The 13,232-nt window shown below is 34.0% G+C and overlaps 1 protein-coding gene across 3 annotated transcripts in view; it reads left to right on the top strand.

Annotated features, from left to right (window-relative positions):
- The window catches only part of LOC137658370 (zinc metalloproteinase nas-4-like), a 39,481-nt gene extending 26,522 nt beyond the window's left edge, over window positions 1–12,959 (top strand). Inside the window, exons 4-12 of one of the 3 annotated variants that reach the window (XM_068393042.1) lie at window positions 945–1,054; window positions 2,205–2,286; window positions 3,328–3,445; window positions 4,831–5,075; window positions 5,407–5,516; window positions 7,800–7,899; window positions 9,062–9,172; window positions 10,828–10,953; window positions 12,116–12,959. In XM_068393042.1, coding sequence (XP_068249143.1) covers window positions 945–1,054; window positions 2,205–2,286; window positions 3,328–3,445; window positions 4,831–5,075; window positions 5,407–5,516; window positions 7,800–7,899; window positions 9,062–9,172; window positions 10,828–10,953; window positions 12,116–12,246 — 1,133 coding nt within the window. In that variant the 3' untranslated portion in view covers window positions 12,247–12,959. The remainder of the gene's footprint in view (window positions 1–944; window positions 1,055–2,204; window positions 2,287–3,327; window positions 3,446–4,830; window positions 5,076–5,406; window positions 5,517–7,799; window positions 7,900–9,061; window positions 9,173–10,827; window positions 10,954–12,115) is intronic. The other 2 variants (XM_068393041.1, XM_068393043.1) reach the window with 2 other exon arrangements.
- The last annotated feature ends 273 nt before the right edge of the window (window positions 12,960–13,232 follow it).

Below are 13,232 nucleotides of genomic sequence, written 5' to 3'. Positions count from 1 at the left end.
GTGTATGCACAGACACACATATATATGCATATAGTATGTATGTATGTATGTATGTATGTATGTATGTATGTATGTATGTAGCGTCACAAGACTGGCTCCGTCAGATGGAAGATAATCAGGATATTTTCTTCAAAAACACATTGTTGTTATATATATATATATATATATATATATATATATATATATATATATATATATATATATATATATATATATGTGTGTGTGTGTGTGTGTGTGTGTGTGTGTAACACCCAATTGGAATTGCAAATGATCTTAATAAAGATACCACTATTATTATTATTATTATTATTATTATTATCACAAGCTTAGCTACAACCCTAGTTGGAAAAGCAGTATGCTATAAGCCCAATGGCTCCAACAGGGAAAAATAGCCCAGTGAGGTAAGGAAATGAGAAAATGAATAAACTACAAGAGAAGTAATGAACAATTTAAATTGAATATCTTAAGAACAGTATCATTATCAAATTAAATCATTCATATATAATAAATGTAAAAATATAAGAAATAAAACAAGAGGAAGAGAAATGATATACAATACTGTGCCCGAGTGTACTCTCAAGCAAGAGAACTCTACTCTAAAACAGTTGGAGACCATGGTACAGAGGCTATGGCAGTATCAAAGACTAGAGAACAATGGTTTGATTTTGAAGTGTCCTTCTAGATAGAGATGCTTACCATTGCTAAAGTCTCCTCTACCCTCACTAAGAGGAAAATAGCCACTGAACAATTACAGTGCAATAGTTAACCCCTTGAGCGAATATGAATAATTGATTTGCAATCTCAGTGTTATCAGATGTATGAGGACAGAGGAGAATATAGAAACAATAGGCCAGATTATTCGGTGTAATTGTAGGCAATGAAAAAGGAGCCGTAACCGGAGAGAGAAATCTAATGTGTTATTATTATTATTATTATTATTTCAGATCACGACCCAGTCGGCAGCAGCAATGATTTTGACCCGACCATGATGGCTGGTCTGTTCCAAGGAGATATTCTACTGAACAACAGAGATGAGTTGGAATACCTGACTGTGGTGAGTAACAAATGCTTTATAGTTTACCTTCGATGACCAAACATATGGAAAACGAAAGAATAAGTGCAGCCCATAATCTTTATCATGCTCCTCCCACAAGCATCGTTGATGGGGCGCCACCTTCTCACAGATGATTCATGTAAACATAACAATAATGATAATAATAATAATAAAACTTTGATAATGACCCATGTAGCTGGCGTGCGTAGCACATCCATGTACTTTTTACCATTAGTAAGGAGCAATGAGATAATGTCTATCTGTGAGCAAAGCAAGACACGACAGAACAAAGACCAATCACAATGGCTGTGGGAGGAGAATGTTAAAGATTACGGGGCTTCTTCGCCTAGTCGCAGCAGATGATTAACAGACAAACACGGTTTTATCATTAGTGCGCAGCTTTTCCCCTTGATAGGTGTTTAGTTGTGAGACACCTGTGCTGATCTTGCTGAATTATGTTCAGACATTATGCACAAGTGAGTTTAAATGAGAGTGTTTAGTGTTTTCGTAAATCTCATCGTCATTTGAATACCAAAAACTTTAAGTAACTTTCCTTACATTTGAATATCGTTAGTTTCACATTTAAATACGAGAAGAGTCATTACTCAATTTTATCGAACCGCTAGGGTGATGCCTTTTCGCGCCTCATGATGAGCCATTACGTCTCGCATGAAGTTGGAGAAGGGCTGTTACGAATAGAATTTTTCTGGTCTTGGTACTGGTACGAGTGATAGAAGTGACATTGATTGGCAGAGAAGCCTAAACATTCCAGCCAGTGGGGTTGCAGATGTTAGACCTTCTTTAAGAATTGTGTGGCTATGATTCTACTCATTATTTTATGACATTTAGTCGTTGAAGTTATGGATATATATGTAACATTTACTTTTCCTATGAAGATTCCATAATTGCCTGATAAGATTATGCCCTTTAAGTGTTGATAAAAAAGGTATATTTCACATTTGTTTCTAATAACGCTGTGTATTATCTTTTAAAATTGATAAAAATTACAAAGTATCAAAGGAGAATTTAATGCTTCTGATATAAAAGCTTATTGATAACTTGTACATTCTATTTTGACCATGTTTTAAATATAATTAGCATTTACTGATGAACCGGTTACCCTGTAACAAGAAAATGTACTTACCAACAGGGTAAAGGTAAAAACGCCATCATAGATATGGAGCTGAGGTGGCCAAATGGCGTCATCCCGTATGTCATTTCAAGTACTTACAGTAAGTGTTCTACCTCTCTCTCTCTCTCTCTCTCTCTCTCTCTCTCTCATGCTTGTACGTAAAGGCATCATCATCATCATCAGCCGTAGCTAGTCCACTGCAGTACAATGGCCTTAGACATGTCTATCCAGTTGCGTCTGTTTATGGTCTTTTTATGCCAGTCTCTACCTTAAAATTTTCTTAGTTCGTCAAACCATCGTCCTCTCTCTCTCTCTCTCTCTCTCTCTCTCTCTCTCTCTCTCTCTCTCTCTCTCTCTCTCTCTCTCTCTCTCTCTCTCTCTCTGCTTTGTTTGTAATTTCCGAAGACCCATTCTATTATTCTTTATATCCATCTATTTTATCTGTCATTCTCATTATATGTCCTGCCCATGTTCATTTTTTTTTTCTTACATGTTGTTAGAATATCCTCTACTTTCGTTTGTTCTCGTATTCATGTTGCTCTTATTCTGTCTCGTAGTATTATTTTCATGATTATTCTTTCCATTTCTCTTTGAGTTGTAATTACCTTATGTTCTAAGGCTTTAGCGAGGCTCCAAGTTTCTGATGCATAAGTTAATACCGATAGGATCATTTAATCAAATACATTTCTTTTTAGAGAAAGTGGCATCTAACATTTCATAATTAATTTTTGTTTACCAAAAGCTTTTCATACCGTGCATGTATATATATATATATATATATATATATATATATATATATATATATATATATATATATATATATATATATATATATATATATATATATATAGTCTGTGTGATGCCTGTCACAGATGTTTGTTTTTTAATTTCAAGTTAAAATTATGTAAATCATATTCACATGTGTGAATTTATGCAGATTTTTTTGTTTTGTACAGCAATTAGATTAATTATTTAATAGATATGGAATATTAGAAGATGCAAGGAAGGTTCTCATAGAATTATACCGAAATAACTAAATTCTTTATCATGGCAAATATACATAAATTGTCTACGAGAGATAAATATCTTTTTTTCATTCTGAAACATCTTATCTCTCCTTTATTTTCTTGACCACAAAAAGGCAAGAGCGAACGGAACAGCATCGCTCTTGCCATGAAGAGTTTCCACGAAAATACTTGCATCAGATTCGTGCCGAGAGAAGATCAGAGAGATTATATTCATATCCTCAAAGGGGACGGGTAAGTGAATGCTTCCTCTATCAGATAAAGATGCACATATATCGAATATATACAGATAGGCATTGATATACAGATAGGCGTTGATTTGTGGTAATAATTATTTTTTCTAGAGGTTTTTGGCAGTTTATAGTATTACTGGGCAGAGTTAGAACTCTGTTGGAGAGGAATGATTTATGCTTTTTTTTCTTTTAAATAGACTATCTCCTAGTTTTTAACTATTTAGAAAATATGATAAGAGATAGTTGATATTCTTGAACAATAGTTGTGCCATATGCGGAAATAGTAGAACTATTTGCATGATCATCTAACTCATACAAAGTGTTTTTATTAATCTTGCGAGATCCGCTTCTGGACAAAATGTAGCCTACACCTAAGCAACATCCAGTCTTATACCTTCTAACAGCTGTTCTCCTAATAAGGAATTTTATATAGTTTATTTAAAATGAAATTATCTTCTTTATAAATAAAAGCAGATGTGTTGATCAACCGGAAGAAAAGCAAGGCCATATTCAACAAAATCTTGCATGTTTATGGCAAGAAAGTGTCACACCGATACACAGAGACGGAAAGATTTTATTTAAAGTAATAAAAAATCATCATCATCATCATCTCCTCCTACGCCTATTGACGCAAAGGGCCTCAGAGGATTCATTAGCTAAATTCATCAAAGGATAGCTAGTTCCTTGTGATGCGCAGTGCCTATGTAATTAAGGCAAGTGACCCCTGTCGGTCCATACTAATTCCAGTAAGATCATCCGACAGGCATCAGGCGTAAAATCCGAAAAGACATCTTGTCTATCACCTTAACCCCAATCCGTCACCTTGCTGCTAGTGACTTCATCGAGATTTAGGGGAGCATTTCCTCCACACCCAAAGTTCTCGTTACTCCACCAAGTTGCTCTTCCGCTTATATAGCGGTTGGCCAAACATGGATTGCTAAGATATACCGCCTAGCACAATACAGCATATGGCCAATCCTTATTTACATGAGAATGCAGTGGTGGATCATGGGAATTTCCCAGCTTGAAAGATTGGACAACCATAAAATAAGAACAAGTCAGGCGTAGTAAAGATTACAGAGGAATGAGAGTATCACAACTGAGATGGTGTGGACACGTATTGAGAATGGATGGTGGGAAGGGAGTGAGGAGGGCTTAGGAGGACCCTGCTTTTGGAAAAAAACATCGAGAGGGAGGCAGAGAATTAGATGATGAGATAAGGTGAAAGATGATATGGAGAGAAGAGATTTGGTGGAAGAGGATGCCTTTGATAGAAGCCATTGGAGAGGGCGCATCAGGCAACCGACCCCTTGGGATAACAGTGGTTAAGAACTGAGAAGATTCCTCACACACATTTAATAACTAAGCAAATATTCCCTTTTTTAGATGTTCCAGCAGCGTCGGTATGGTAGGGGGAGCGCAAGCCGTTTCTCTCGGGCCTGGTTGTGTGTATGCGGGCATTGCAATGCACGAATTAATGCACGCCGTTGGCTTCTGGCACGAGCAATCCAGGTACGACAGGGATGACTACATCTACGTCGACTATAGCAACATCCAGACAGACATGGACTACAATTTCAAGAAGTACGACTGGAATACCATCCAGAACCTGGGAGTCGGTTATGATTTGGGTAAGTCTCATGAGCTGCCTTTCTTTAGGCCTAGGTATTTTTTTTATCAATTCATGAGACTATGAGGATTTTTTCTGCAAAATTGTCTATTTTCATTTGATCGTCAATAGGCCTAAGTTGTTTTTTCCTATGTTAGAATTTAAGAACTAAGATGGCATTCATCAGCGTGTGCATGAAAAGCAGTCTTGCATAGGCCTAGATACAACTTGTTATGACCGATCAATTCTATTGACTTCCCTTGTAATTGCATTAATCTTTTTTCCTGTTATTTCTTATTGCAATTATTCACAGCTGATTTATATATGACCACTTGTTTTCTCTTTTCCAACAGGCTCCATCATGCATTATGGAAAGAACGCCTTCGCCAAAGATAGGACTAGGCCAACAATCATACCGCACCAGACGGGAATTGAGATAGGTCAACGAAGAGCATTTTCGAGGGTTCGTCTTTATCTTTTCCTATGATTTGTCATTATAGTCTGACATAAAGAGTAGAGACTTCCCTGTGTAAAGCAGCGTTGCCACGTTTCCTATAAAACAGGCCTTTAACTTCCCTATGGAAAGCAACGTGCCATGTTTCCTATAAAGCCAGCCAGAAACTTCCCTGTGAAAAGCAGCGTGCCATTTTACCTATAAACTCGGCCAGTAACTTCCCTGTGTAAAGCAGCGTTGCCACCTTTCCTATAAAACAGGTGTGTAACTTCCCTGTGTAAAGCAGCGTTGCCACGTTTCCTATACAGGAGTCATATAACTTCCCTGTGAAAAGCAGCGTGGAATGTTTCCTATAAAGTCAGCCAGTAACTTCTCTATGAAAAGCAGCGTTATCACGTTTCCTATAAAGGAGTCATATAACTTCCCTGTGAAAAGCGGCGTGCCATTTTTCCTATAAAGTCGGCCAGTAACTTCTCTAGGAAAAGCAGCGATGCCACGTTCCTATAAAGCAGGTCTGTATCTTCCCTATGTAAGGCAGCGGTGCCACGTTTCCTTTTAAGCCAGCCAGTAACTTCCCTGTGAAAAGCAGCATACCATGTTTCCTATTAAGCCAGCCAGTAAATTTCCTACGAAAAGCAGCGGTGCCACGTTTCTTAAAAGCCGGCCAATATTTATAGAATGACGCTCAAAGATAAATGCCATATTAGTATTGAATCGGCATAAGAAAATATGGCAACAGATTTAATCTCCAAATCACAACCGTTTATAGCTAAAGTATAATAGATATTTTTGTTCAAGTTTCTCTTAGTAGTATTTATATAAACGATCAATTTTGACATTGTTGCCGTTGATTTTAAAACATTTCATGTTATATATTCATCTCTTCTCTTGTTGTTTATATATATCCTTATCCCCTTTCCTCACTGGGCTATTTACCCTGTTGGAGTCCTTTGGCTTATAGGATCTTACTTTTCCGACTAGGGGTCTAGCTTGGCTCATAATAATAATAATATCACCATCACTATTCATTCTAATATTTTATCATCGTCATTAATGCTTATGATACTCAATGCTTTATTTAATCATGATATTAATAACGATATAATTGTTAATGTGAAACAGCCAGTATATTCTCATTCTGATTTTGTGTAAAAGTTCCTATTTCTTCCACTAAGTCTAAGTATTATTATTATTATTATTATTATTATTATTATTATTATTATTACAGAAAGACATACAGAAACTTGAACTCCTGTACCAGTGGCGGAGGTCTGAAATCTCTGATTATTATTATTATTATTATTATTATTATTATTATTATTATTATTATTATTTACAGAAAGACATAAGGAAAAATTTGAACTCCTGTACCAGTGGCGGAGGTCTGAAATCTCTGATTATTATTATTATTATTATTATTATTATTATTATTATTACAGAAAGACATAAGGAAAAATTTGAACTCCTGTACCAGTGGCGGAGGTCTGAAATCTCTGACTGTTATTATTATTATTATTATTATTACAGAAAGACATAAGGAAAAATTTGAACTCCTGTACCAGTGGCGGAGATCTGAAATCTCTGACTGTTATTATTATTATTATTATTATTTACAGAAAGACATAAGGAAAAATTTGAACTCCTGTACCAGTGGCGGAGATCTGAAATCTCTGATTATTATTATTATTATTATTATTATTATTATTATTATTATTATTATTACAGAAAGACATAAGGAAAAACTTGAACTCCTGTACCAGTGGCGGAGGTCTGAAATCTCTGATTATTAATGATTATTATTATTATTATTATTATTATTGTTGTTGTTGTTGTTGTTTACAGAAAGACATACAGAAACTTGAACTCCTGTACCAGTGGCGGAGGTCTGAAATCTCTGATTATTATTATTATTATTATTATTATTATTATTATTATTACAGAAAGACAAGGAAAAACTTGAACTCCTGTACCAGTGGCGGAGGTCTGAAATCTCTGATTATTATTATTATTATTATTATTATTATTATTATTATTATTACAGAAAGACAAGGAAAAACTTGAACTCCTGTACCAGTGGCGGAGGTCTGAAATCTCTGATTATTATTATTATTATTATTATTATTATTATTATTATTATTATTATTATTATTTACAGAAAGACATAAGGAAAAACTTGAACTCCTGTACCGGTGGCGGAGATCTGAAATCTCTGATTATTATTATTATTATTATTATTATTATTATTATTATTATTATTATTATTATTATCATTATTATTATTATTATTTACAGAAAGACATACAGAAACTTGAACTCCTATACCAGTGTTCGAACAAGAGTCACACCGTCTTCACTACGCAGACTCCCCCGGTTGGCCCAACGTCACCGCCAGGTAAATGAACCGATAAATGAATGCTACATTGAATTAAACATGAGTGTTTTAATGATTAGCAAAGGGATGAATTAAGTTTGGTTAGTCATCTTAGTAAATTCTTAATTATACATAAATTATTTTTATAGATTAGTTAATGGAATAATTGATGAGAGAATTAAGTAATAATTCAATTTACTTAATAATATTTTGTTCACTTTATATTTTAATTTTCTATTTCTAAAACAATTTTAAAATGGATCTATTTCAGAGTTCTTTTGATTTATGTATCATACCTAAATGATAAATATTCTTTTTGCACAACTATACATATAATTTAAATTACAAAGGATACATAGATGATTATATAACTGTATGTGCAATCATTTCCTAAAATATACATAGGATACATGGACACCTATAATACATAAACTTAGAAGTTAATTCAAGGATGATTCGTCTTGTGCTTGACACACACACACACACACACACACATATATATATATATTACGGATACCAAACTAAAGTACAAGATATTCTAACAACATGTAAGAAAGGGAAATGGACATGAGCAGGACATATAATGAGAATGACACACAATAGATGGACATTAGGAATAACAGACTGGGCCCTAGAGATTGTAAAAGAAGTAGAGGTAGGAAGAGAAGACGATGGGTTGACGAACTAAGAAAGTTTGCGGGCGTGGACTGGCACAGAAAGACCATAAACAGACGCACGTGGAAGGACATAATTGAGGCCTTTGTTCTGCAGTGGACTAGTAACGGCTGATGATTATGATATACATATATATATATATATATATATATATATATATATATATATATATATATATATATATATATATATATATATATATATATATATATATATATACTTTTTCCACGTTCTAAACTGTATTCCCAGACAGAAGACCTTTTAATCAAAGATAAGAAGAAACAAAATACTTCCACACACACACACACACACACTGCAACCCAGAGATTCATTTGCGTTAAAGGTGAGTGAGTGACTGCGTCAGCAGTTGATAGCTTGCAAGCATTATTGTAAGCTTAGCAGAGGTTTGTACATAAGCTCTGAAGCAAAGGCTTTCAAGGCATTATTACTAAAGAAAAGAAAAAAAGCAATTTCCAGTTTTATCACCATAATCTTCCCCGACACACAGATGGGTGTACCGATTCACACAACTTCTGTGCCGAATGGGCCTCTACGGGAGAGTGTGAGACGAACCCGGTTTGGATGAGGGCTAACTGCAAGAAATCCTGTGCACAATGTGGTTAGATTTCCCGGGTTTTTATATTCGCGTCTGATTGATTTCGGGGATGTTTTCGCTGTGTGATATTTCGGATCCTTTTCTTTTGGGAGTGTTGGGTGATTTAATTACTTTAGTATATATACTGTATATATATACCTTTTCTGCATGCGTGTGATATTTTTATTTGTGTTACCAATATATCCAATTCAAACTCACGGCAGGTATTGAAAAGCAGCTGATTAATTCAAGATACTTCAACATGCTGAGGCTTCCAGTCCGGGAATGCATGTTTGTCACATTGCTTTTACAGCTTCTTTATTTGTGTTATTTTAAATGTCTAGACTCTACTGATGCTTACCATTTCCTGATTTCCTTATCTAGCCCTGCAATTTCTATCTCTGTGTAAGAGTTCTCTCCTCTTCTTCTTTTCTTTGTTAAAGTGACTTCGCGTTTCAACCTTCGCTAATATCACTGGTTCTTTCGTACAGTGTGCCAGTTTGCAAAAACCCAATAGTCTCATTATGATAATGAAGCAAAATCAAGCTATAGTATCTCTTATAGATTGCTTTCTTAAGAATATTTGTGAAAGAGAAAACATTTTTCCAATGCCAAGACTGTTGTCAAGTCTTTGGAACTGTGTATCAAAAGCATGTATGTCAAACAGCAGGACGGTCTTCAATGTCAACCTTGTGTATTTCTACAATTCTCCTTCCGCCTTCCCTCTATTGGTCGCTGTCATTACTAGTCAATATTTATATAATCTTAATGGGCTTCTAGGTAAGTACGCTGAAACTTAATTTGATCATATTTCAAAGAATTTAGTATATCTGAAGGATAGTTCTCTTCTCATTGGACTGCATCTATCGGTGGTGCATTATAGCAACACACAATATATATATATATATATATATATATATATATATATATATATATATATATATATATATATATATATATATATATATATACATTATATATATATGTATATATATATACATATATATATATGTATATATATATATATATATATATATATATATATATATATATATATTAATGGGGAAAAAAGGCAATCTTGCATCCAACAAATCGGTGTCACATTAGCATAAACATGTGCAAATGAATTTCTGTCATTCATACTGTCTAACTAGTACAAAGTTTGACAGGAGCTAAGAATAAAAGAAACTGTGTTGTTATGGCCTCTTTTTTCGGTTTGAGGAATAATTATGTAGCCATAGGTAGCTTCGTTAAAGGAAAAAAATATTTGTAGAAAAATGAAGCATTTCTTCACTGAACAGAACAGACCAAACCTCTGGCAAGGACTACCTTTTATAGACCATCTTCAACTTACAAGAACTTGCTTTGGTTTCTGAAGCATGATGCAAGTAACTTCTAGTACTAGCTCACATGGACCAAACTTATAAGAAATAGCACTTGCCTGTTTAAAGCTGAAGCAACCTCTAGTACTAGGTCATATGGACCATCTAAAATTAACTAGAAATTGCATTGACCTCTTTAGCAGGCTGCAATTAACCTCTAGTATTAGCCTACATGGACCAACTTTAACTTATAAAGAATAGCACTTATCTGTTTAATAGGCTAAAGGCTACCTCTAGTACTACAGTAAGTCATATGGGCCACATAAAACTAACTAGAAATTGCATTGGTCTCTTTAGCAGGCTGCAAGGACTACCACGAGTACTGCACGGAATGGTCAGCCATGGGAGAATGTACCAGAAATCCAGCGTATATGAGCCAGTATTGCATGAAATCCTGCGGCATGTGTGATGATGAAACGGGAGGTGAGTGGCTGTGTCTGTCAGTGCACTGCGACAATTCTCAGCTAAATCTGTCAAATATTCTAGACGGTTGCAATTATAATTGAAAATTGAAAGATCTTACGAACTTTACTAGAGGGTACACTTTGAAACTCTTGGTTTTTTAAGTTTTTATAGTTTATAAATGAAAAATCTGATTTAGTGGTGTTGCCCGATCTTAGAATATTTTATTTTGATTGTTCATTACTTCCCTCATAGTTTATTAATTTCCTGGTTTCCTATCCTCACTGGCCTATTTTTCCCCGCTGGAGCCCTTGGGCTTATTAGCATCCTGCTTTTCCAACTAGGGTTGTAGCTTAGCATGTAACGATAATAATAATAATATTGTTAAACAAAACTACCACTGTATAGGTCTAACTATAACAGTAAAGTGGTGAGAATTGATATTGGGAAATGTGGCTAACTTGTCACATTCTCTCAGTATTAATTCTGTCCGAACACATAAGATGTGATTGCCTAGCAATTTCTCTGGCAGCTGTAAAATAATATTATTAATCTAAAGATAAGAAAATCCTGTAAAATGTATTTATGAACTATGAACTTAGAAACTGGATGAAAAAGTTACAATAGTAAACCGATAATGAAAGAATAATTGGGATAATACATTCAATATCTTTTCCAAATTTTTGATTAATTCACATAATTAAGAGCATTCTATTTTATGTGATTTTGTTTTCCTATACATATGTTTTTAGGCCTGTTGAAGCACCAGTCAAAGTACTTATATAGATATATTTACTAGTGCCATAGCACTCTGTACCATGGTCTTCCACTGTCTTGGGTTAAAGTTCCCTTGCTTGAGGGTACACTCGGTCACACTATTCTATATTCTTTCTCTTCCTCTTGTCTTTTTTTAAAGTTTTATAGTTTAAACATGAAAGATTTATTTTAAAGTTGTTACTGTTCTTAAAATATTTAACTTTAATTGTTCATTACTTCTCCTGTAGTTTGTTTATTCCTTTTTTTCCTTTCCTCACTGGGCTATTTTCCCTGTTGAAGCCCTTAGGCTTATAGCATTCTGTTTTTCCAACTAGGTTTGCAGTCTAGCTATTTATAATAATAATAATAATAATAATAATAATAATAATAATAATAATAATAATAATGTTTTTTTTACGATTTTCAGTAACACCGGGCAAACACAAGAAATGCAAGGACAAAAACAAACATTGCAAAGCCTGGGCAAGCGAAGGACAGTGCCGAGTGAATCCTGTGTACATGAACAAAAAGTGCGCCAAATCTTGCAATAAATGCTAACCAAATTATATAAATAGGCCTATGCATACACGTGTACGCATTTATCAATTGGATGTTATAGACAAAACAATTGTATTTGGTTTAGAATACTTTATAATTCTTAATGATTGGGTCTTTTTCTTCAATTGTCCTTTGTGGACTTTTATATGATTAGTGCAAAGAAATGTATCCTTTCAAATTTCATTTTTGTACTCTGATAATTTCTGAAATAATTCTATTTTTCAAAACTGACCTCTACTCCAGTATCTTTGATGCGATATTCTGACCATCTGACCTTTTGACCTTTGCCTCTATAAAGACTAGAAAGTTGTTCCTAATTGTGACTGCTTAATTTGAATTTGATAATGACAATTGCTGAGCAACTGACCTTGTGAACTTGACCTTTGAAATAATTTGAACTTTGAAATTGAACTTTATCTTAATGTAATTTGCCTGTACAATTTTGATTTAGTTGGATGTATAATTGTTACTTTTGAAAGACTTGATTAGTTTTTGTCACACGAGGAACTCTAAATATTATAGCCTCAAAGACAATAAAAATAACTTTTAGTTTATCCTAAGAGACATGAAAAAACTAGTCTCCCAGTTGGTAAAGAGAGGTCATCAAGAAAGAATTAATGACGCTAAGGTGAGAGAATTAATGATAGAAATAAGAGAGGGGAAGACCCAACTGCTCTCTTTACTGACCTGAAAATCAATTTATTCCCTCTCTGCAAACGTCACCACTTTTAAGTTGCCAAGGACTTAATTTTCAAAAAGGATAATCCTATCTCAATACCAATAATAATAATAATAATAATAATAATAATCCACGAGTATAGGGTAACGAGACATTCAATTTTGCCAAAGATATTTCAGACTGACTTTTCGAGTCAAGTCAAGTATGATATATATAGACATTGATGAAATTTAAAACTTTAAAACATGAAACGTATTTTATCATTTAATTTTTAAAACTATTGTTTTCATGTATCGATTTTATAACT

The sequence above is a fragment of the Palaemon carinicauda genome, chromosome 19 (assembly GCF_036898095.1).
Source record: "Palaemon carinicauda isolate YSFRI2023 chromosome 19, ASM3689809v2, whole genome shotgun sequence".
In the NCBI taxonomy this organism is placed as follows: domain Eukaryota; kingdom Metazoa; phylum Arthropoda; class Malacostraca; order Decapoda; family Palaemonidae; genus Palaemon; species Palaemon carinicauda.
Note: the sequence above shows the minus strand (reverse complement) of the source record. Positions and strands in the feature narration are given on the sequence as shown.